The sequence below is a fragment of the Malania oleifera genome, chromosome 5 (genome assembly GCF_029873635.1).
Source record: "Malania oleifera isolate guangnan ecotype guangnan chromosome 5, ASM2987363v1, whole genome shotgun sequence".
Taxonomy (NCBI): Eukaryota; Viridiplantae; Streptophyta; class Magnoliopsida; order Santalales; family Ximeniaceae; genus Malania; species Malania oleifera.
The window spans coordinates 2,328,911-2,354,824 of NC_080421.1; the positions used below are offsets into that span (position 1 = coordinate 2,328,911).

The 25,914-nt window shown below is 37.1% G+C and overlaps 2 protein-coding genes across 3 annotated transcripts; one reads left to right on the forward strand and one right to left on the reverse strand.

Annotated features, from left to right (window-relative positions):
* Positions 1–3,293: 3,293 nt before the first annotated feature.
* LOC131156590 (L-ascorbate oxidase homolog) lies at positions 3,294–7,217 on the forward strand. The gene is made up of 8 exons (XM_058110400.1): positions 3,294–3,635; positions 3,750–3,859; positions 5,040–5,310; positions 5,467–5,569; positions 5,668–6,013; positions 6,137–6,502; positions 6,596–6,674; positions 6,787–7,217. Exons 1-8 carry the CDS (start codon positions 3,507–3,509, stop codon positions 6,994–6,996), a joined length of 1,614 nt encoding a protein of 537 aa, XP_057966383.1. The 5' UTR covers positions 3,294–3,506; the 3' UTR covers positions 6,997–7,217.
* A 6,844-nt stretch (positions 7,218–14,061) lies between these two features.
* On the reverse strand, positions 14,062–25,061 carry LOC131156592 (uncharacterized). 2 transcript variants are annotated; one of them, XM_058110402.1, is made up of 3 exons: positions 24,345–25,061; positions 22,629–22,748; positions 14,062–14,478 (listed from the first exon to the last, which is right to left on the reverse strand). In XM_058110402.1, exons 1-3 carry the CDS (start codon positions 24,900–24,902, stop codon positions 14,467–14,469), a joined length of 690 nt encoding a protein of 229 aa, XP_057966385.1. In that variant the 5' UTR covers positions 24,903–25,061; the 3' UTR covers positions 14,062–14,466. The 2 variants fall into 2 exon arrangements, with proteins under 2 accessions (XP_057966385.1, XP_057966384.1); XM_058110401.1 differs by lacking the exon at positions 14,062–14,478 and having other exon boundaries at positions 22,329–22,748; positions 24,345–24,995.
* Positions 25,062–25,914: the final 853 nt, after the last annotated feature.

Genomic DNA, 25,914 nt, shown 5'->3' on the forward strand with positions numbered 1-25,914 from the left:
CGTGAGTTTCTTAGGATTCATTTGGAGTCTTTCTCAAAAACTATGAAAAAAAAAATTATAAATAAAAACTAAAAATCATAAACCAGCAACCTGTTTGATTAATATTTATAAAGTTAAAATAAATTAAAATTTTAATAAAAAATGTTTATTCTCATTTTAAATCAAATGAATTTTTAAAAATATAAAAGTAAAATAATAAAAGTGTAAAATAGCAATTAAAAATAATATAATAAAATAATAATTATTATAATTATTATAATTAATTGTTATATTTTCAAAATCCACTTTAGAATAACAATCTAGTTGTACATGGAAATTAAAAATCGTAAAAATATTTTGTAATCAAATTCTATTTTTTTTTTATTTTTATTTTTTAAATTGTGTATATTGATGTGAGCTCTTGGAGAAGATTAGTATGTTATCCCTAGAATGACTTTTATATGTTAAGCGACAGCCCTTCCACTCAGCACCGTCAAATCACTAAGGCCGACTTTCGTCCTGCTCAACGAGTGGATCTTGCAGTCAATCTCCTTTCTGCCTTTGCGTTCAGGGCCAATCTCCGTTTGACCTCAGAAAACCTTTGTATGCCTCCGCTACCTTTTGGGAGGCCTACGTCTCATCGAAACTGTCTATTTTTATTTTAATTATATTTAAATTCATATGACTATTTTATTTTAATTTTTTAATTAAATTGTGCATACAAATTGAATGATTTAATAAAAAAAAAAAACTATTTCTAAATATTAAAATTTTCAGGCAATAGGTTGTTACAACATAGGAGGTAAAAACTATAAAATTTGATTTTTAGTGTTTTTGCGAAAGCTCAAAACTAACATAAAAAACAAAAAAATGGATAATGTAAACATATTTTTAAAATCTATTTTTTCACTGTGCAAGAATAAAAATATAAAACAGAAATGAGTATTGGTACCAAACTAACCTTTATGTATTTGGTTTATGTGTGATTCTATCTAATTTAGTTACGATGCGATCGTAGATTAGAAAAAAAAAAACACTATAAAGTAAATAAAAGATTAATTTTTTATACTGACGAACAAGGTTAACTGTTATAAAATGTCTCGTTACTCGTTAGGTACACAAGAATGACATCTTATAGCAACAAAAGTTTTTTAAATAATAATTATTGGGCTCTGTGATATAAATGTTCATGTGTAATCAAGATCGAAATTTGATTTGGTCGGGCTTTTAAGGTTTCTACATGAAGAGTCTAGCCCATTGTGCTTCACGCTCAACTTTTGAGTATAGAGTGTTTGGTCAAAACCTATTATGCACTTTGAATTTATTGAATAAATTCATCATACTTTTAAAAGTTAATAATACACGGGATGTGAAAATTCATTGAAAAAAGTCAGTCGTTAGCTTTTAAAAACTCAAAATTCTTAAATCTTAATAAAATAAAAAATGTTGTGTGGCAAAATCAAATCAAAGTATAAAACCGAGACTATGTAACTTAAAAGGTGCAAACCGTGTATAATCTTGATGGATGATTAAATGCAATGAAAAATTAATATTAATGGCACCTCAAATCAAGCTTTTGCTTTAAAAATTCCCTAAATAAAGGGGTGAAAGCAAAATAGTAAATTAATATTACTTATGATGAGTGAAAAAAATGTTTATTAAATTGGGATTCATAGTTCTAATAAATTTTAATATAATATCCTAGTTTGAGTTTTCTCAAAGATGATAATTATTTTGATTAGGAGCGAAAACTTCCAAATTAAGGATTAATCACAACCTCACATTCAAACCACTATTTAATTATATAGCTTTCTATATGTATGATTGTAATACCTTTTAAAATAATTGTACAAAATTATAATAATTTTTCGAGGAATATAATTAAATCAAATTAACCATGGGAAAGTTTTTTTTTTTTTAATAATCGTACAAAATTATAGCTAGTACTTTTTGAACGAACTAAATCAAATTAATCCCGAGAAATCTTTTGCATAGTAGTAATACATTGACGATAGGAATTAGAAAAGAATTAAGGTGATATTTGACTTTTAGAATAGGGCAACAATATAATAACAAATAAATAAATAAATAGTATATGTAAAGAAGTCAAGTAGACAATTCAACTCCGTTCCGAGCTGTGTTATAATTATCTTGCTTTTTTTATAAATCAAAATGATAATACCAATCAATGAACCAACTAGCGTGCGTGCATTTACCATGTTTATAAAATCGCTTTCGAGAACATAAATTCAAGCTTTAAATTAATTTTTTTTTTTTTATGAATTTCAACAAAACTAAACTTGATTTTATATTATTTTTGTGTAAATTAAAAAACCAAAAATTTAATCCGTTAAATATTACAACTCCATAACTTGAAAAAAAAATTAAAATGAAATGTTACCTAATTTTTATTTTATAAATTCTTAATATGATTAATAATTAATATTACATGGGGAGAATCATACTTCATTATTTAGAGCTTTCCGGGTACCTTAGATCATACTAATCCTAACATCCCCTCTTGGACTGATTCAAATCCAATCATCCTTCCTGTCCAATTAATTACATTTATATATTCGTAATATAATAATTCTGTTATATATAAATTTGTTTTTATGTAAAAATTATTATTAAAATATTTAGGGGGAAACCCAATCTAGCTTCAATTAAGTCAATTCAAGTTCCGTTCAGACATCAAACCAGATTATCCTTTTTAAAAAATTGTAGCTGTAACATGTGAGACCAAGAAATTAGATTCTCAGAAAATTGAATTCCCAGAAAATGAATTCTCCGAAACTTCCTCTCTCTCTCTCGCTCGCTCGCTGTCGTTTTGACTGGCAGAAAGTGGAGATTTGGTAGTGTGAGGAGAGGGAGAGGGAGAGGGAGAGGGAGAGGGAGGGGGCGTGTCGTGTGTAAAAAGGGAGAAAATTGAAGAACTTTACATGAAGACTCCGTGTGTCGCGTCAGAAATCACGGGCACTATGCGCGGTTACAGCTGCGCTTCGCCATGCATAATTAAATATTACTATTTCCAACGTCCAAACAAGACCTTACGCGGTTGCTTCGCTGCCTCCGTTCCCCAACCTGTCACCCTTAAATCCGTGGGCCCCACGGACTGGACACGAGTCGGTCGCTGATTGAGGTTGCGGGCGAGGAGCACCGTAGGCGCGGCCGCAGAGGATGGGAACAGCACCGCGCAACCCATTACGCGCAAGCGGAGAGTTGGCGCCGCAGCGGCGTTCCCCAGCCGACACGCCATTTTCAAGTTCATTCCCTTTTCATTTTATTTACTTGTAAATTGTAGTTAACAATTTATAATTATTTTAATAAATTAATTATGTCTGCATTTATTATTTATTATATATTTTTTCCCACACAATGTGTCTCTTCGCTTCTCCCTCTCCCCCTTAAATAAGCCCTTCTCCTTTCATTTCTCACTCGCTCCCCGTCCCCCCCACTCTCTCTCTCTCTCTCTCTCTCTCTCTCTGTATTAGTATAAAGAGGCAAGCACAGTGTTGGAAGACGTGATGGCGGGGTGGTGGTTGTGGGCAGTGGTGGCGATTTTTGCAGCCGTGGGGAGGGCGGAGGATCCGTACTTGTTCTTCGAGTGGACGGTCACCTACGGCGTGCGTTCTCCTCTGGGCGTTCCTCAGCAGGTGTCTACTTAATTTGATTAATTAAATGATCATGCAATATTTTCATTAATTCTGTTGAAAAATTATCTTAATTCAATTCGCTTCCATTGATTTTTATATTCATATAATGTGTAGGTAATTCTTATAAACGATCAATTTCCGGGTCCTGAGATTAACTCAGTCACCAACAACAATCTCATCATCAATGTCTTCAACAATCTCACCGAGCCGTTTCTTCTCACCTGGTGAGTCAACTCTCTCTCTCTCAATGTATATAACTATATATTTACAAATTGTCGATTATATTTGAGATAAGCCGCATTTGTATTGTTTAATTAAATTAAATTTTCTCACGTTCATCCTCAAATTATTAAATGTAAATTTTTTTTATTAAATGGACGAAATTTTTTATTTAATTTTTATTTATTGATTTAAAGCATGTTTTGTTTTTAAAAAAAAAAAAAAATTTAGGATGCAATCTTGGAAGTTCATTAATTAAGCTAAGAAAGCCACACATTTCATGTGAAATCCGACCGGATGCTTGTTTAGAAAATGTTATATGTGCTAGGTATTCTTACGTTTTTTGATATCTTATCTTTCAAAATTGCTTTCAAGAGATAATTTAGGAACACGAAATGCAAAAGCATTAATTTTTTTTATGCCTCATATCTACCAAAGATCTTGCTGATAAATGAAAATAAATAAATTATCATTTAAGTAAAAATAAAATAAATATGTTAAAATAAAATAAGGAAACTAATGGGCTTGGTTTTAGGCCCAGCCCATAGATGTTAGATTTACCTTTACGTAGGCCCAAAATCAAACCTTTTGAAAAATGTTTGCCTGTCACGTTTTGCATCCTCACTTTATGGTTACAATGCAGAGAATGCTCATATTTTTTTCTTGTTTGAAAAAAGTTTTACTTTATGTTTAAGCATAATTTAGTTTTCTTTAAAAATGACCTACGACTTAGATCGCGGTGGTATCCTCTTTAATAGCCCAAAAAAAGTATAATTCAAATATCTGGTCTTTTTATATTTTGAAAAATAAAAAATTTTCCACGTTGTCCTCGACAATTTAGGACTTCTTTACGCAGTTCACTTTTGTTAAAAAAAAAAAAAAATTTATTTTTTTTGTCTTCTTTTTGTAACCCAGATCCAAAAAAAAAAAAAATCAAATAGTAATCACCCTATATTTAGAGAGGTCTTTAACTTGGAGTATTGAAATTTGTGTAAATTCAAATTCAAGATTTGAAATTCATACTAAGGGACGCCACCTTAGATTTATTTGTTTACTTATTTATTTTTATAATTATTTTATGTTTTTTAAGATTTTGGCAAACATGTTGAAGATTGCTCATGCAAAATTTTTTATAAATTTTTTCTGATGGGTTTTTATATATGATGATTGCAAAATGAAAAACAGGAGTGGGCTGCAGCAGAGGAGGAACTCATTTGAAGATGGAGTGTATGGAACCACATGCCCCATCCCTCCTGGCAAGAACTTCACATACATTATGCAAGTGAAAGACCAAATTGGGAGCTTCTACTACTTCCCATCTCTTGCTTTCCACAAGGCTGCTGGTGGCTTTGGAGGCATCAAGATCCTCAGCAGACCCCTCATCCCTGTCCCCTTCGCTGATCCTGCTTGGGACTTCACCATTCTCATTGGGGATTGGTACAAGACCAACCACACAGTAAGCCCCTTTACTTTCTCCTTCCCATCGCTTAAACTTGCATTGTTCGTGAACGGCCAGCGAACTCGAATACAAGTTTGATCTTATGAGAAACCGAGTCGAAATTGAGATGGAGTTAATGGATAGTACTCAATTGCATCTTGGTTGATATTTCAGATCCTGAAGGCTGCATTGGATGCTGGCAAGATGCTTCCACCCCCAGATGGCCTTTTAATCAATGGTCAAGGACCTAATGGTTATGCACTTCAATTTGAGCAAGGTAGCTTCTTTGTCTTGTTGTACTAAGTCCAGGATTGGGATTCTTTGGATTACAGAAGTAACTAAAGTGTACTATTCTGCATTTTCCTTTCATTGCAGGGAAAACCTACAGGCTCAGGATTTCAAATGTTGGGCTCCAAAGCTCAATTAACTTCAAAATCCAAGGTCACAAGCTGAAGCTTGTTGAAGTTGAGGGAACTCACACAATGCAGATCACTCTTGGCTCTATTGACATCCATGTGGGCCAGTCTGTGTCTGTGTTGGTTACCGCGAATCGTCCTCCTCGCGATTACCATATTCTGGCTTCAACCCGGTTCACTGCTGTTACCCTCAACAACACCGCCATTCTCCGCTACAACAACTCACTCCGAGCCTTCTCCCGTCTTCTCCCAAGTCCGACCATGAACACAGCTGCTTGGTCATTGCACCAGGCCCGTGCCTTCAGGTACTTCAATCTCCAGTTTCAACTTTATGTAACAAGGAACACAATTTCAATATCTAGCGGCAAAAATGTGTTATGTTAAATTGTTCATATCAATCTAATTAAAGCTTGGATTGTGCAATTCAGGACTAACTTGACAGCAAGTGGACCAAGGCCAAACCCACAGGGATCCTACCACTATGGGCTCATCAACCTCACTAGAACAATCATACTTGAAAGTTCTGCAGGATTAGTTGATGGCAAGCAGAGATATGCTCTTAACAGTGTCTCCTTTGTCCCGGCCGACACACCCCTCAAGCTCGCGGATTACTTCAACATCAGTGGGGTGTTCGAAGTTGGGAGCATCCCGGACACACCCACGGGCAAACCGATCCAGCTCGACACCTCAGTGATGGGTGCCGACTACAGAGCTTTCATTGAGATTGTGTTTCAGAACAATGAGAAGATTATGCAGAGCTTTCATCTTAATGGGTATTATTTCTTTGTTGTTGGGTAAGAACTTGAACTCTAAACTGACTGCATATTCACTGATTCTCAAAATATCATATGTATGTTTACTAAATTTGAAATGATTTTGTGCTGCAGAATGGATTTTGGAAAGTGGAGTCCATCTAGAAGAGCACAATATAATCTTAGAGATGCTGTCTCAAGAGTCACAATACAGGTTAGATGATTTTTCTAATTGAAATTGCAAATGTAGTATGTACTACAGAATTGAAATTACTCTCTTTCAATATTCAGAAGTGATGACTAAGGCCATTGTTGGTTGTGAACAGGTGTATCCAGAGTCATGGAGTGCCATATATGTTGCACTAGACAATGTGGGAATGTGGAATTTGAGAAGTGAGATATGGGCAAGACAGTACTTGGGAGAGCAGTCCTACCTGAGAGTTTATACCTCGGTGAAATCGCTTCGTGACGAGTTTCTCATTCCAATCAATGCCCTTCTTTGTGGCAGGGCTGAGGGAAGAAGTACCAGGCCATAGATCCACAAGAGGTTGAAGAGCAAACACAGGCTTTTTCAGATACTGGATTGCCCAACTCAGGGCGAAATCCCATTTTCGAATTCTAATAGACCACAACCCAGGGTCAAATTCTTTTTCTCTATTAACAAAAGATGGAATTTGTTTGTTTGTTTGTTTGTTTGTTTGTGTTCTCATATGTATCGATTCGGAAAGAATAAATATGCTTTGCTGTTGTACCAAAATAATTATTCATATACACAGAATTTTTACATTTTAAGTTGTTATCAATCCAGTTGTGTTGGTTGGCAAATTTGACTATTTCATTATGGAAAAATATAGATTGAATCAAAGTATCAAACAGTTGCATGTGCAATGAAGTAGCAATTACTATTTTGTATATCAAGGGAATCACGAATGTTGCTCAGAGCACTTCATTTGCACTCCAAGAAGTCCTTATGACTTGAGTTCCAGTGGGAAAGACCGCTTTTGTGTCTTGGCACTTAGGTGTGCATTGAACCACTGAGCATTGACAACCCGGAGTTCGAGTGGATGTGCCGAACGATCAACCTTGGGAATTAAATAAACTTGGGATTCACCTCATATTTTGAGACCGGCTGCGTTTTGTGAGACTTCGAAGGATGTGGACTCGACACATTGGAAACGAGCTTGGAGGTCATACTTGATGTGGCAGCTCCAGACTTATGATATGGCCATATTCAGAAAGACTCCACGTTGTGGACTCATCCTCATGGTTGAGTGCTTGTGGTACTCTTGTCTACTTGTACTAAAAAATCTAGGGCACTATGTAGAGGGTGCCTCGGATGGACGAAATAAAAATGATTTTGATATTTTCAGAAAAAAAACTTGAAGTTGGAGTTCTCACTAACTTTTTGGAATGTGGTTAGAACACATGATTACCACCCAATTAAGGGTAGAATTGGTCTGCATTACCATAATCGGGATCGGGAGTTTGGTTATGTGAGGGGAAGGTACCAACACCCTCAACATATCCGTTCTACGAACGATACCTAATTAATTACTAATTATCTCAGATTAAGTTTACTAGCCTTCTATTTTACTCACTTTGAAAGATTACAAAATTACTAATATTCATGCAACAAATTGGTCACACAAACATTCACATGATATATTTAATATAAATATTCCCTCCGAATTAAGGTACATAATGCTTGAAAAGCCCGCACCCCTTTTTGAAATCATAGGGATTAAAAATCGAGAAAATATTTTATAAAAATAGCTCCCAAATTTATTTCAAAAATTTATAGAATTTTCCAAAATATTTAGTAATATTTTTAAAATTTTTTGAGAGGTTTTTGGAATCCATTTCTATTTTTCAAGTGAAAAATGTACAAAAATCATTTTCTGGCCTGAAAAATATTTTTTAAAAATTTTTCCTGAATTTTCTTGATTTTTTGTGATTTTTTTCATATTTTTCCTAAATTTTTAAATAGATAATATATTATGAAAAATAAATAAAGAAAATTATGGGAACCGTTTTAATAACTTGTTTAGTGGGTCAACCGATTCAAGGGAAACCGGTCCAAGTTAATAAAGCCAAGCCACAAGCCATCTTCGAGCGAAGACGTGTGGTGGGTATTATGGCGTATTTAAAGCTTATTGATGTTGACGTCACTAGGCTACGCGTTGGCCACCGGATGGGCGATAAAATGTGCTCTGGATTGTTGACGTGGCCAAATCTTAAACGTTGCAAAGAATCACAGATCAGACGATTATTAAGAGGCTGCATAACTCATGAAGATGTGGAGGATGGAGAGTCACATGTCGCAACCCTGTGGTCTTGAAACCAGACATATAAAAGATGAATTTTTTTCATTTCAGCCATTTTCTTGATTGCTCTCTCTATTTCTCCTCTCCTGAAGAAACCCTCTCCACTCTCTCTCTTTCTCTTTGAGGAAACCCTCTCTCCTCTCTCTCTCTCTCTCTCTCTCTCTGAAGAAGCCTTCGAAACCCTAAGGTTTCAAATCCCCGCAACTCCCTCTTCTCCTTTTCTTTTTCTTCAAACCTTTGAAACTTAGGTTCACATATGAAATTCCCTCTCCCTCTCTGCTTCTCTGGGCAATCTCAAACCCTAGCTCCTTTCTCTATTTATCTCTTGAAAGATATGAAACTTTCGGGTTTTAGATCGTCATATTATACCTCTCTGGAACCCTCGAAAATCAGAAACCCTAATTTACACCTCTCTGTTCTCTCACATATCCTAAACCCTAGCTCCTTTCTCTCAGTTTAAACTGATGCACTAACTGTGTTCGTCTTTACAATGGCAAACTATGGAACACTCGAAGGTGTTCAAACGGTGGAGTTCGATGCAAGACCAAAAGGGGGTTTATTTAGCATTCGGAGATGCAAACAGATAAGTATTAGTTCCCTTACATCTTTTGTTCTTCTATGTGTGATTGCTTGCTGAATCTACCATGGTATGCTCACGTTCGAGCAATTCTTGGGTTTCCTAGTTCGAAGGTCAGGGTTCAGGGACAAGGTAACTCATTTGAACCCTAACTCACTGAGTTAGGTTATGTAACGAACTCTTATTTATTTATTTATTTACTTATTTATATATATTTTTTATTTATATATATATATATATTAACTGTTCCGATACCCCTTGCTATGGAACTCAAGCCTTGGAAGGCGCCGGGGTGAATCTGAATATAAAATCATACCTATGCAACGAAAACGTAATCCATACATCCATACATATCATACAATACCAGAAATCCGCATTTCTATACCATAACTATATAATACATCTCTCTCCAAAATACCAGTCCCAAAATACAAAACCATATACAAATTTACCCTCTAAACCAGAGTAATCAATATACTCTCTATCCGCGAGCCTGATCTGCTCGCCCAACTAGCTTACCTGAAAAATGTTAAAGTCATAGGGTGAGTCGACGCTCAGTAAGTAGAAATATACTATTACTAGTGTGTGACAACTAAATTAAGAATACTGTTTAAATAACAACTGAACTGTAGTACAATAATAAATTTGTAAAGCATATCTTTCTTTTCACAATTTAAAATATAGTTGTAACATCTGTGTTTTCTACTTTTTATATTGCTAATATCATATTATAATCATCATATACTGTAAAGATGTATACATATACATAATTGTGCTTTATCCCTGGAACTTTGTATGTCATGATTTGACCCCTCATGACAAGGTTGTGCTGCCCGTAGGCGGGACTTAATCTGGTCAGCCCTCCAGATAAGTCAATATACTCTACACTACTTCAGCCCAGTCAAGCTGCATCCACTCCTAAGCTCGGGACTGGCTGCTACCTTGTCAAACCAGCCCCCTCAACCCAGCGAACTGGGGAGCTGCATACTCTCTGAGCACGGCTGATGATACCCACACACTATCTGAGATATGTGGTTGCACTCTATCTATATCTAGCAACGGTACCGTGCTCTGTATTCTTTATCTGTATCTATTTGTAAACATTCCTCAAGGATCTGATACTGTATATATACATATATACTCTTTTATTGTTTTCATCATGTTTCTAAAATTACCATAACGCTATCTTTCTACACTGTGAATTCTGTAAACTCTATATTCTGTATCAGTTGCATTTTGATGCTATCTCTGTATATCTGTCTGTATACTCTGTTTATATATTCTATCTGTATACTATGTATGTTATGGTAATAAGAAACATGACAAATCATGAATGTTGTATATACTATTTTGTATAAAGTTGTAATATATACTGATTTGAGTAAAGTTGTAATATACTAATCTGGATAAAATATATGTAATGTACTGTCTATATCAGTGTAATCAGTATAGTATGATATACTGTAAAAACTATAAGTTTTTTATCACATAAATATCTACTCAGGTCACACAAGTATTTAAAACTCATATTCTGTAAAACTGGGTAATAAACTGGTATGTACATATATGTAAAATCTTTGATAACATTATAAAAATTTATAGCATAGTATATTTCCCTTACTTGATTTCTGCTAAAACCCTCCTACTGTAACGGGTCCTACACCCGCAGGGTTCTTCACTTAACACCCTGAAAATCGTAAATCTCATAACAAAACATTACTATTTCTACGTCTATTACATTTCTTACAACTGCTGAAAACTCAAAATTTGAATAAAAGACCTTACCCTGGATTTGGGATGAATTCTGACTTCGTCCCACCAATGATCCGCTCCGGCAGACTTGAAGAGAACTCTACTAGGAACGTCGTGGTGGCCTCAGATCGTCGATCCGGCGACTGACGGGGCCAAAATCGAAAAGAGAAGAGGGAGGAGTCATAGGGGTAGAGAGAGAGAGAGAGAGAGAGAGAGAGAGAGAGAGAGGGTTTACGGCAAATTTTTGTGATTAAAAATTAGTTTGGGACTATTTATACTACAGGATTCGTCGACGAGCCACGCCATCTCGTCGATGAGTCCTTAAGTAATTTCGTTGACGAACCTTACCCTTGGTCGACGAACCTTTCCCTTCGTCGATGAACCTTACCCTTCGTCGACGAACCTTACCCTTTGTCGACGAAATTCAGAGTAGCCCAGATCCTTCTCTCGGTATTTTCTCGTCAACGAATACAGGGGTTTCGTCGACGAGGTTTCTGGAAATTTCTTGAATTATTTTTATCTCCAAAGTGGGATGTCGTCGATGAACGCGGAGTATTCGTCAATGAAGTCTACTGCCTCCTTCTATTCCTATTTCCATTTTCCTCCCTCTTTAATATTTAAATATCATTATTTTTCAGGTCATTACAGGTTAACTCATAGAGTCAACCCATGGGGTTGTGGTGTTGTGTGGACTCGGTTAGGCCCAAGTGGGCCTGGTGGGTTTGACACGCATTGGGCTAGAGTTTGATAGGCTTGGTTTGGGTATGGGCTTGATTTAAAAATGGGTTTGGGTTTTGTTTAAAATGGGAGTGGGCTCGGTTTAAAAAAGGCTTAGTGGGCTCGGGTCAGTTTTAAAAACAAATGGGCCTTAGTTTAAAAAAAAATGTCGTGAGGCTTTTGGGTCTTAAAAACTGATGGACTCAGGAGTTTTTAAAATCTGGTCGGCCTCAATTTGCTTTTAAAACGAATGGGCTTGGGTAATTTAAAAATGGTAGGCCCGGGTTTTAAAAATGGTGTGGGCGTGGGTTATTTTAAAGCAAATGGGCCTTAAAAGTTTTTAAATGAGTTAGTGGGCTTGGTTTCTTTTAAAAACGAATGGGCTAGATTTCTTTTGAGTGAATTGGGCTTTGGGGATTTAAAAACATCTAGTGGGCCTTAGGGGTTTTAAAAACGAGTTTAGGCTTTGAGAGTTTTAAAAACGGGTTTGGGCTTTGGGTTGTTTAAAACAAATGGGCTCTAGTTTCTGGTTTGGTTCAAAGTGGTGTTTGGTTCGGGAGTCTTGGCCCGAGTCTCAGTTCAGGTTCAGGGAGTTGGTTTGGGGGGTTCAGTCATCTTTCGGGGTACAGTTCAGGTTCAAGTTTGAACCTAAAACTGGGTTGTGGATACTTGCATTCACAATATCAGACGCAATTTAATATTACATGCTTAGAATATGAAAGGAAAAGCCAGAGTTACTTATAATCTTCCACTCCTCTAGTCTTCTTTTCTGGTCCTTGAATCTATCTATATGGAGTAATCCTCTATTGTTCTTCTGGGTTCCGAATGTGGTTCCTGGACTCTGAGTGGTTAGCTCCAACTTTTTGGAGTCTTGTGAAGTCGCCGCAGCTTCATGGGTTACCTCTGAAACGCCTTTCCTTCAGTTTCCTTTTTACTATCAGCATGCACTTTTCCCCTCAGTCTTTCACTTTTGTCTCCCAATTATACGATTGTCTATTCAATTGCTCCAGTCTCTCTATCCTCCTATGCTACCCTTATCCTCCTATGCGAGACTCCCTATTTATAAGGAGTCTAAGCAAGGTCCAATTAGCGCTCGATTGCTTTCTTCCTTCCCAACAAAAATCCATTCCAACAGAAGCCTATTCCCTTATTCCCGTCATTCGGTTAATTGGAGATTTGGGCAAGGAGTAGAGGGAATATTTCAACAGCTTGCAATCTCTCTCTAGAAACTGTTTCCTTATGGGAATTATTTTATTTTGGCACATGCTTATTTTCTTTCGAATTTTCATTTAATTCACTCACGTTTTCTTTCCAATTTGGTGAACGGGCCCCGAAGATGCTTCAGAATATGCCCGCAAGTACAAAAGATTTTGCTTTGATTTTTATTTCCCAGCATTTTGGTATTTCTAGCATTGTATTTTAGCATTCTTTGTACCATATTTTAGCATTCTCGGTACCTTGTATTTCAATATCTCTTTCTTGTAACTTGGACCCGTGCCCATTTAATAATTTTTCAGTGCTTCACGAATGCTTGGGCCATCACTTTTGCATAAAAATCAATAGGAATTAAAAACTCCCAACTTTTCTCAATTAACAAATTTTGCCCACACAAACAATTTTTTACCATTTAAATTCTGGCAGTTGGTCTTAAAACAACTGGCACATGTTTACAATCCTATTAACTTAAGTCTCGCCCTTAAATATGAATTAAGAGTTTCAAAACCTTCCATTAATCGATCAAATTTTGTTAAGGTAATGATATGATTTTGAAAAGCTTGGTTAGGGACACTTGGGAGCATGAGTAAGTAACTCCATTGTAACTTGATTAGCTCTGGAACTTGGGAACAATCCATAAATAATGCACAACCCCAACCTTAAAAATCTGGACTTAATTTGATTCATAACCCCTACTTCATAATCAAAATGACCTGGTAAAAATTAAGGTGTCTACAACAGACATTTACAAGAATCTTCCCAAGCTAATCCATGCTAAGAACAATTTGATCACACGGCTGAAATGCTTTTCTAGCAAATATGCATCAATAATAAAATCATACCATTAAATTTCTTTTCCATCACGTGTTAACTAGCGGACGAAAAAGGACCTCCACCTTTTACATCAATTATTAACCACGACAATGCCTGCTCTTCTCGTGTAGTGTTGTTCACAAAAATTGAAAGAAGACAATTAAGCTATTATGGTGTCTTCGCCAATTAAAGCCCATTGCTCATGAAACAACCAACATAAGCTTGTAAAATGAATATGATGTCCAACAAAAGAAAAAACAAAAAACAAAAAGCAACACACTTATTTGTCTCATCCTAACTCTTGTTTCTCACGTAGACCTCAATTGTTCTTTCGTCTTAAAACAACAACAGAGAAGGGGAGGCTATGATTGCATATTTGTGCGACTCTTCTAAGAAATATACAGGGAATTAAATGGAAGGGGGTAACAAGAAGCATTCAATGAGGAAGCTATAAACCTATATAATATCAGTATGGTACGCCCATACTCATGCAGGCTATAAATTATAGTGCGCAAAACACATGACAACATAAATCCTCCACGATGACGGACCACAAGGAAAACTTGCGGTGATTATGATATCTCGAGATGATGCCACTGAGTCGGGGTTCAATCAGCAATCTGCACGTACAAGTTAGGGTGAGCTCAAATACTCCAAGCCGTAAGAACAATAGCATCAAGTATTAAGGAGTTGGCAAGAAGCAAGCGGACTTTTATCATGCAAGATTTTTTTTCGCTCCATATCTCAGTGGATAAGGTTCGAACTATCACACGTGGTCACAATATTGGGCTAAAAAATCTCTTATATTCATCCCAACAAATCTTGTACGCATGAGATGAAATTATGAGAGGTTGGGTTAGGGACAGTTGCGTTGAGTTCAGCACGCACAGAGCTGAAGCCAAAACCTGTGAACAACCAACCAAGTCGATCCAAAGCAGTCTGCCTACCAAGTTATGGTAAAAGAATCAATATCCCAGAACAACATTAAAAAAAAAAAAAAAGTAAGCTACAACACGTTAGCCTTTTTTCTTTTTCTTTTTTTTATAAAAGAGGGGCGACGCCTCTTTTCTTTATTAGAAAACCTCTCACTTATGATAGAGGAATACCGTGGTTCCAACAAAGCAAGCTACAAATAGATAGAAATGAAATATAACTAAAACGAAACGAAAACAAAACGACACATTAGACTTTTAAAATTAGGAAGACCAATTTTATCAAGTCGTATCATGCCTCTAACTAGACGAGATAAAGAAGCAAACTTCAGATATCTCATAGTGGTGCCTTCCTCTCCCTGACGTGCCAAGAAGTTCGAAGCCTTATTTCCTACTCTGAATTGGTGAGCAATGGTGAAATTAATCATGGAAAGAGCCTCAATAAGCTCTTCCCAAAAATCTCACAAATACCATACCATGCATCTCCGAGAACGAACCCAATCGACTACTACATTAGAGTCACATTCAATCTCCACATTCATATAACCCATTTCTTTAAACATCCACACTCCCTCGGTCAAGGCCCTAAGTTTGGCTTTATTATTAGTGTCATAGCCAAAGAAGGAAGAATAAGCACCCAGGAAAGCCCCACTGCAATCTCGAATCACAGCACCCCCTCCACATGTCCCTGGGTTCCCACGGAAACTACCATCTACGTTCAACTTTACGGACCCAACCCGAGGGTTCCCCCACCTAACAACACAAGGAGTTCGTGCCTTCGGAGTGATAATTGGAATCTCAAGAGCACTTAGTGCTTTGCTATCCTGAGTGGAAAGGGATCCGCTTGATCTCATATTCTCCGAAATCCTCCTAAGCCATACCTTGATTGCCAACCAAACTCCTTTACCCGATTCCTTAGCACATTCCATTCAGACTCTACATCAACGTACCCAAAGTCTCCAAGTTATTAAACTTGGCAAGATACCAATGATTACACCCCTCTCAGTCGATTTCTTAGCATAAGTAAACAATTGTTGTACACAACAATCCAAAAAACTGCAGTCGTACAAGGAACCCCCAAGGCTGTAGCGACAAAATCCCAAACCTTCAAAGCAATCTCGCTCGAACAAAGCACATGATTGAAGGTTTCTATTTGCCCCCAGCTCGCAACAATTACACCGAGAAGCAAGAGCAATTCCCAAGGATTGAACCAAAACCCTGAAAGCAAAACAATTTGTACTACAATTTGCATCTAGCTCTCTACGTGGGGGATGAATGGAGCTTCCTAACATCAAAGCCAACATGAGCATTCAAAGATGAAGCAATGAGGAATGTCCTCATTGTTTGGCATCAAATGTGCAACAGCGTACATTGAACCTTCAAATAGAAAATGTGATGGCACTCAGGTAGCGATGCACTTTTCTCATCGGGTTCCACATGAAAGATATTATTGAAAGAAGAGTTTATGAAGGGTCTGCAGGGAACGAGAATTTAAAGAAGAAAATACAAAAAGTGAAGAGGAAACACAAGGCAAAGATGATCACCATGGAAAAACAGCATCTTGTGGACAGCCAACAGCAAGAATATGTGATATCCCAGTCACCATCCACCCACACATCTTTAATATTAAGCAGAGGGTTTTGAATAGCGAGCCACCAGCCAACCAATTATCAAACCAAAACGAACCCTTGCCATTCTTTACCTTCAGCTGCATGTTCTCCGTCACCTGAGGTAAAACCTGCATGACTGATTTCCAAAACCGAGAACTCAAGCCTTTAGAAACCACCATGGAGATATGTCCTTGTTTTACATATTTAGCATGGAAGAATTTTGCCCACAGACTATCTAAAGTCATGAGCCTCCATGCAAATTTCGTAAAGATTTTTAAACTTCACCAAAATCACGAACACCTAATCCACCCTCACAAGTGGGCATGCACAGTTTAGACCACGACTTCATTTTCGGCTTTCCATTTATCTCGCCCCAAAAGAAAGTTGAGAGGATAGAATTCATCTTCTTGTGAACTGCCTTCGGAATGTCTAAAACCGCCAACAAATGAGTCGCCATACAAGTGAGAACATGCTTTAAAAGAATTAGACGACCACTTTGCGAGAGTAGCTTTAGCTTCCACCCCGCCACCTTACTTTTTATTTTTTGAACCAATGGCTCCAAGGATCTAATCGTTAAACGCCTAGAGTGACCAAGAATTCTTCCTTCTTTGCTTTACCACCGCATGAAAAAATTTTGATTTTTGGTCCCCTTTTTAAGTCAAGATTTTTTTGCTTGTTGCACCAATCTAGTCTCCTCCCTTTGTTCCCTATTTCCAGATCTAGCTTGGTGAGAAGAAATTCCATTTCAATGCTCGGATCATAATCACATAGCATTTGATTTTCTAGGGTCTCCAAACGTTCCTCAAGCTCCTTAATATTCTGATCTACACGCCCAAAAAGGCATATTCCATGCTCTAAGGGCTATCTTTGTTTTTTTCAGTTTGGCCACAAGCTTCAAAAGACCCTGGGCATATACCGGCTCAACCCATGCCTTCGTCACACAGTCAATAAAAGAATCATGTGAACACCACATATTTTGAAAACGAAAAGGTGACGGGCCATACCTAATATTCAATTTGTCAAAATTGATAACCATAGGACTATGATCCGACGATTTCCTCATTAGATACTCCAAATGAGCATTAGGGAAAGTATTAGAGAAACTCGTATTCATAACCACTTTATCAAGCCTTGCCCCGCTACGAGAGTGACCTTCATGTCCATTACACCATGCGAACCTCCTCCCACTAGAAGACATTTCCATGAGTCCATAGTTATCCAAGCAAGAATTGAACTCATCCATGACTCCAATTGGTCGTGGATTACCTCTAATCCTCTCCCCATCCTCTCTAATCATGAATCCCCCACCACAATCCAAGGGTGATTATTAAATCCTCCAAAGCTTGCCACAACTCCCTGCATTCATTTTGAGTACACTTCACATAAATGAAAGAAATAAAAAAGTTCTTGTTATCTAAAAGAAACCAGCCAAAAATCGCTTGATTATTCATACAAACCGCCTCAAAATTTAAGTGTTCTCTCCATAATACCCACAGCTTACCTCCCACATCACCATTACTACAGCAGTTAAGAAGCAGTAGCTGGTCAGCTAGCTGGGACATCCTGGTATCCTCCAAGAACGGCTCGGCAATAGCTACAATAGCAACTCAGTGACATCTAACTAAATCTTTCAACCTCCTTCTCAATCTTCCCAAACCTCTTACATTCCACACTGGCATTGTGTCAATCATAGATTAAATTTTGAGGGGCGGGTTAATGATGCACACCTTGTCCTAGCCGGTCCTTCAATGTTGCCAAAGAAACCTGTAAATCCGAATCAGAATCATAATGTTTGCTCTTACACAACGGTTGTATAGGTCTATCAGTATCATGGTCTGATTCACAAATAGGCGAAAATGTTCGATCTAACTTTGGGGGTTGAACACACTCTAATTCTAAAATTTCATATACTACCTCCATGTTCCCCCCTGCACCACCTTACCCCGCCAGGTTCTCATCCACTCCCCTAATCTCCTCCTCCACACGTGCACTAAACAAGGCTTGGTCCTCCTCTAAATCCACATAATTCTCCTCATTCACCAAAGTAGTTGCCTCCACCTGTCTCATTGGTCCTTTTATCTTGGTGCTCCTATATATTGCCTAATTTATCTGTTTACTATTTGTATTGTACTCATTCAAAATCCTACTTAGCAGTGCGGTTCTCCCCACACCAAAACCCACACAGAGATGAAGTGGTGCTTTTTGCAGGATTTGAAAATTCATGCACAAAGGCCTTGCAAAAATTGACTTGCTTAAAATTCCTGCATAAATTTTGTACAGTACACGATAAGCATGACAGGACTGGCAATTTGTGCCCCTATGAGGATCAAATAAATACCTATAATTTAGTTATTGCTTATATGTTATTTACCCACATCTACTCTTGCTGCTTTAGTGTATTCAATGTGTTTCCCGTTACCTAGGGTTTGTGCTGTAGAACAAAAAGCAACGCATGACTAAACCCTCGGAGAGTTACTCGGAAGAATTAGATCAAGGGAATGTCGGGTCCTAAACCCAGATGTGTTTAATTCAATTAACTCTATTATGTGTGTTAGTTTAATTTCCTACTCATCTGGCTTATTCCTCTCCTTCTTTCCCGTATCCTCTCCCAATTCCCCAGAGCAGTAACACTGCCTTTACTGCTGTTATGCTCATCACCCTTCTCACCTTTCCATACAAACCCCAACCCCACCCCCCCTCCTCAAAAAAATTTTGATCTCCCAGCAGTAATCGTTGACGCTGCTACTGCATCAGTTCGCTTTGGGGCATCTTATCAGAAATAACATTGGCTAACTTGTTTTGCAACTAGGAAAAAAGCTACATGTGAAGTTTTTGATCATGCGACAAGATAGCGAATCACCAGTCACTCTTCTGGCCACCCAGGCATGAATCTTAAATGCAGCAGGATTTGTCATGGGCTGTGTTCTTTGCATCATGCTAACCATTAAAACTTTACTGGTTAGAACTTTATTTCATGCCTCATGCCAACTAGAAAAATAACATAAAGAAAGGCGTCTTCAGGCCACAAGGCTCCCTACTGTACGTGGTATGGGGAGGGTTGTCAATATACGCAACCATAACCTGTTTGACTCGAATCTGTGACCAACCTGTCATAAAGGAACAACCTTACCTTTGATCCAAAGTCCACCCTCATGTAAAATATACAAGAATATTTGTATTTGTACAGCCTATGAATGAACCAACTTCCAGTGTTCAAGCCTTATAAACAAGTCGGAATTCAAATATTTATTTAATGTTTACTATATAAAAATGTTTTTGTTTCAACCTCCACAAAATTTCAAATACAAATCCACTTCCAAATGCAATATTGCTTAAACTGAAAACTAACTCCATCTACTTATATTTTCATGAAATCACTGCAAATTATGCTGTGCAGTAGTTATTTGTTCACATATAATAGTGGCGAGAGCATTAATTGGCACTGGGAAAGAAATTGAATGTGATTGCATATCACAGAATCTGAAGCACAAAACACAGAGATGTTGATACACACAAAACATGTGCAGGAGAGAACTTTTTCTCCTCTACTTGCACTTCGAACATTGGATTTAGGTTCTCTCTCTCTCTCTCTCTCTCTAAATAGTTTTCTCTATTTTTTTACTGTTGGAATTTTTAGGAGATTATGTAACATGCTTCCATTGTGTTGTCATATAACAAAACCACCATAATACAAAAAGAAAGCAAATTGCCAGAAAGATTTGAGTCGACTATAATCTCACCTCCATTATGACATTTAATCCTTTTAATCTAAAAAAGATAAGCAGCTATGGATTAAATGTAAAAGAAAATTTTACTGTGGCAAGGAGAAGTGAGGGAATACCCTCATATCGCTGTTCATCCATAAAAGTTACCGTCAAAAAGAATGGATAGGTGAAGGTCATATGTTCATCCTGGAGGAAGCCACCTGGCATGCCTTAATTTTCAGTGGATAAGATAACCAAAACTAATTCTATAGCATTTATTGAATTCAACCTGGATTAGATAAGGCGAATACTCTTAAAACAAGGAAAGGTTCCCAAGGAGAAAAATGCACCAAGCCAAAAGTTGTTAAAATGAAGAAATACCAATCAAACTTAAACATCATACCAAAAAAACAGTTGGTTCAGTTTTAGTTTGTATTTTTAATTTTTTCAATAACCATGGTTAATCCAACCAAACTGATATATTACAAATATAAATTATAAATATTATATAAATATATATTATATGTTTAAAATATACATTAGGTAGGTAATTGGATTGTGCTATGTGATCGTAGAATACCCTTAAAATTGAAAGGGAAGTTTTATAGGACAGCTATAAGACTAGCTATGTTATATGGATCGGAATGTTGGGCGACGAAAAAACATAATATTCAAAAAGCAAAAGTTGCCGAGATGAGGATGCTTAAATGGATGAGTGGTATAACAATAAAAGATAAATTAAGGAATGAACATATTCGTGGTAAGTTAGGTGTAACTCCTATAGAAGATAAGATAAGGGAGAGACGACTCAGATGGTATGGACACTTGCAACGTAGGCCTTATAGTGCACCTGTGAGGAAGAGTGACTTAGTTACTGTAGGGGACAGTAGAAGGGGTAGGGGTAGACCTAAAATAACTTGGGAGGAGATAGTGAGTAAGGATTTAATATCCTTGAATCTATCAAAAGAAATGGTTCATGATCACATAAATTGATAAAAAATGATTCATATAGCCGACCCCACTTAGTGGGATTAAGGCTTGGTTTTGTTGTTGTTGTTGTTGTAGGTAATTGGATGTTTGGATATAAATAAAACAATATTAATTTTCCACATGTTGGTAAACTGTGATTTTTTATTAAAAAAAAATTCTAAATCTTTTTAGAATTAAATGAATAATTTTAATTTAATTTGGTTTGATTTGGTTAATCATTGGATATTGGCCCAAAAAATTGGTCAATCAAAGCTCAATTAACAACTTAAACTGGTTTGGTTTCAGTTCAAATTTGAACTGGAAATTTGGCTCATTTAAAAGTTCAAGGAAATGTTTCAGTTCACCAAGCCTAAGTAGACTGGATATGAGACTAAGTCAATGAAGCCAAGTGGCATAAGCATATTTCAACATTTGCAAGACACTTGGCAGCAGGCAGCAGCTTACAACAGTAATCAACTTAATGTAAAGAGATCAGTCAGGGGACTGAACCTGAAATAGAAGATAAGTTATACCGGCACCTAAGGTGCCCTCTGCAAGTTAGATGAACTGAGACAACTTGTTAGATGTATGGGATATAGCGCCTACAACTCAGCTGTTTACAGGCCCAGGAAATAACTGCTCTAGGTGCCTAAAAAAGCGAAGAAACTTCCATTTGGAGGGCTCTCCGAACATCTGGAACCCAAACATAATTATGCATGCTTAAGAAGTAACTGCTCTATGCGCCTAAAAAGGGATAGAACTTCCATTTGCAGGGCTCTCCAAACGTCTGGAACCCAAATGCAATTATGCTAAATCTCATGTTACATTTTGTTTGCAGGATGGAATAGGGTTGAATTAGAAATGAAATAGCTACTGTATAGAGATATTTTAGTTTACATTACAAAAGTTATTGTTCTTTTAAGGCAAGTGACCAATAGTGTCTCGCAGTGAGATTTGAGAATAGTCATTTCTCATCAAACAATCCTAACTATTGCATATTATGCCTTAAAATGCCATCGCCTGGTGCCAGGGGTAAAACTTTAATATCATTCCATGAACTAGAGGTAATGTTAGTCCCCATTTTGCATCCTTAATTCTGGTGATAGCCTGGTTGATCATAGTTATAGTTAGTTCACTTCTAGTGACATGGCACTCCATCATAATACTAGCTCCAAGACACAATGGCATGATTGTATTCCATGGAGTAACTCAGGTCCATTCTGGGTGTTGCTCTAATTCCAGTAATCCTTGAAAATTTATGGTCATAAAAGAGTGTTCTCTTTGTTAATTATTAAGAGTCATTCCATTGAAAACAAAAGAACAACATACTAAAAGGTTAACCCTTAATTTGACCAATCTCTCTTGGCTCATGGCTATAACTGGCCAGGTGTAACAAATCATATTCTTCTTGATTTCAGAGGATTAGATTGGTCAACTATGTTTCTAATATCACTTTGACCACATCGCATGCCTATTATTTAATTTGGCCCACTAGTATGTTTTTCTTGATTAAAATCTTCAGAAATGGACAACAGAATCAGTTCTTCAGACTTGCCTGATTAAGAGGATTGTCTGGAGATTTCTTCCACAGTTTCCATATCATGTCCTTGTACTGATTATGAGTAAGACCTGGTTTCTCTTCCTTCAGCCTGGGGAGCTCAGCCTCTTCAAAAGCCTAATACAGAAATTCAAAACATGACCACGCAACATAGGAAGAGGGAAAAAATCAGCACAAACATCTCAATAAAACCAAAGCGAATTATTATCAGACTTCTTATTAAAAAGAAAGATATATCTAGTTTACCAGCATCAAACATATCACTTTCTGACAAAGGGTGCTATAAATCATTAAACATACACCAGAAAGTATCATCAAACAAATTGTGGAAAGTATTACGGCTGTTAACACAGGTAAAGCAACCACCAAGATGCTCTGCTCCAACTTGCCACAAAGAAGAGAAGAAAGAAACAACCAGAGATAAGGGTAATGAACTATACACAAAGCTACAAGCCACGGCTATTATCACAAAGGAAATGGAAAAATGTGAAAGGAAACAATTTACTTTGCATGGCTTCTAGGAGTTCTGAAAAGCAAAAGCTAAAGTTAACCATAAACATCAACAGGACTCCACACCTTCCTCTGAGTTTTGGACCAGTCATGTAGAAAAACTTCATATAGAACATAAGCAAGGATTATGTTTATTATGTTTTACGCTTTTATTCCAGTAAGATCTATATATAATTTTATGGATTGTGAAGGGAAATCATGACAAGCCCCTACTAGGCTACTGTCACTCTCCATTGTTGAGTTCACTCGCCAAATGTTGGCCTCAACGGTGGAAGAGTAACTTAGAGTTGCTCCTATTGAAACTACAATTATGCACACACATTTAGACGATAAGAATTAAAAAATACAAGGGCCTTTCATATGTAAATGTATATAAAAATAACGATAAAAGGTTTTGACCACATCTTAAAAATTGAAAGGGGCTTTAGAAATAATTTCCTTTGCCTCCATCAAAAAGAAAATTTCTAATTCCGCCACCGTATTTGGCCTTACTCAGCCAAGAATATCAAGCTGCTACATAGATCATTATCATAGCTAAATTAGCTCATATCAGGGATCAACAATTGTTATGTCAATGAGTTAATGAATTCAATTTAATTACATACCTTCATAACAACTCTTGGGCCTTTTTTGGAACATGGACGGGAATACATAAGAAAAGGAAAAGAAAATATAAGAGTTTTTTCTTTCTCTCATTATTACAGTGAGAAACAAATACATTATTTTACATGCGGCTACCCTGCAGTTTTTCTTAATTTTTAATAATATAGTAACAAATTTTCATTATTAGTAGCTTGTTATGAAGAATTGAAGAAATACAATGAATAATTAATTTTCTTTATACTTTCTTTTCCTTTCCCTTTCTCACAAAATCTTTTATCTAAACAGAGTCTTGTCATCTTTCCAATACCAACACCCAAGTTATGTAATCTAAGGCCAATGACATGATTGCAACAACCACAGTTGTCTTCAGCCAGGCCAATATTTATAAAATTGTGTACAGAGCGAATTTTCAGCACTCATGATTACGAACGATCATAGTATTCCAAAACACAGGCATAACTAAGAAAAGCCCTAATTATGAACGAAAACACAGAAATTTAAAGAAATAACGTGCACAACTCCATAACCACGCCCTAATTCAACAAAACGAGCAAAAGCACACAACCTATAACAATTAAAATCGAATTCCACACGACACACCTTAAACGACGCTTTGAGCCTCCTCTCCGGATGCCTATCGATCGGCAAATTATCCGCGACCGTCATCTGCGCAATCGCATCCTCCACCGTCCGAGCCTCTATGACCGAATCATCGCGATTGGTATTCGTGATGAGCACCATGCGCTCGTACTCCTCCTCGGCGGCAGTGCGGCTCTGCCGCTTCTTGGCCTCCTCAGAGCGGCGGAGAATCTCCGCCTGCTCCTCCTCGCGGCGGCGGCGGAGCTCCGCCTCGGTGACTTTGGGGACGGGGATGGAGACGCGGCTGGCCTTCTTGTCTGGCTTCTTCAGCGACTGCTCGAGGCTTTTCTCTTCCTGCTCGGCCAGGCGGCGAGCCTCGGCCTTGCGTGCGGCGGCCTCGGCGCGCTTCTCGGCATCCTCCTCGCGCTTCTTGACGGCGCGGGACTTGGTGCCCTCGGCCTCGCGCCAGTACTGCTCTTCCTTCTCGCGAGCCTCGCGGTCCTTGCGATCGGCCTCGGTGGCGCTCTTGCGAGCTCTCGCCGCTTCGGCTTTGCTGTTCGTGCCCATCTTCTTCGGCATCTTCGAGGTGTCTCTGGAACAAACGAATACCGGGCGTTCGAAGCTAAGAGACTGAAGAAGTGAATTCTGGATTCTTTTTCAAGTTTGATTTGATTTTATCTGTTTTATGATCCCATTGGGGTTTGTAACTGTGTGGTGTGTGGTGCCTTGTGCGAATGGGCTCCGAGAGCGGCCAGCCCAGGGCTAAGGCTTATCACTGCTTGCCAGCTTTTGGGCCAGAACTACTCCATGCAAGGCCCAATAAAAGCATACTACTGGGCTTTGTCCGTGTCCAACACTACAATTATCATATCTTATTATCTTTATCTGTGCGTAGGGATGGGGAATAAAAATCGAAAATCTCCAGTTTGGATTTCGTTTAGAATTTATTATTTTTGAATTTTCAGTTTGGGTTTTTTCCGGATAGTTTAATAACATGGTTGATCAAACAAATCAAAGTATTATAAATGCATAAAAAATATATATTGTCTATAATATTGTATATAATTTTAATAATTAAAATTAAAGTTGATCGTGTTGTTCAGTTCAAGAACAATAATAAAATTTTGTGCTTCAAAATTTTAAAATTGATCGTATTGTTCGGTTCAAGATCAGCCAAATTTCAATCAATTGTTTAAAATGGTCCAATTTCGATTCACATTTTCTGAAAAATCACAACTTCGGTGAATGATTCAAGATGAAAGGGTATGGTTTGATTGATCGAACCATACCTACCCACAATTATGTTTCCATATTATGCAAAATATAAATTATATTAAATTTGTATTAGTAAATGTTAGTGAACGTAGAAATATTAGCAAATTTTAAAATAACTTAGTAATTTTTTGGATGAATTTTTCAAAAATATAAAGAATTATTGGTGCAAACATATATGTTCTTTTCATTGAAAATAATTTTAAAAACAAAATTTGATGTTCGATTGGTTGACATTTGTTGCTGCCAAGAATTGAATTGCTTTTGCTACTCCGTCCTTCGACTGTGACTATCTGAGAAGAATCAAATAATAGTTGTT

Excerpts from the sequence above, each read along its gene's own strand:
- LOC131156592 (XM_058110401.1), bottom strand. The coding sequence starts at position 24,902 with ATGCCGAAGAAGATGGGCACGAACAGCAAAGCCGAAGCGGCGAGAGCT. Across the intron at positions 22,749-24,344 it reads GGCTCAAAGCGTCGTTTAAG|GCTTTTGAAGAGGCTGAGCT; the intron begins GTGTGTCGTGTG and ends TTTCTGTATTAG.
- LOC131156590 (XM_058110400.1), top strand. The coding sequence starts at position 3,507 with ATGGCGGGGTGGTGGTTGTGGGCAGTGGTGGCGATTTTTGCAGCCGTG. Across the intron at positions 3,860-5,039 it reads GAGCCGTTTCTTCTCACCTG|GAGTGGGCTGCAGCAGAGGA; the intron begins GTGAGTCAACTC and ends AATGAAAAACAG. Across the intron at positions 5,311-5,466 it reads GGTACAAGACCAACCACACA|ATCCTGAAGGCTGCATTGGA; the intron begins GTAAGCCCCTTT and ends TTGATATTTCAG.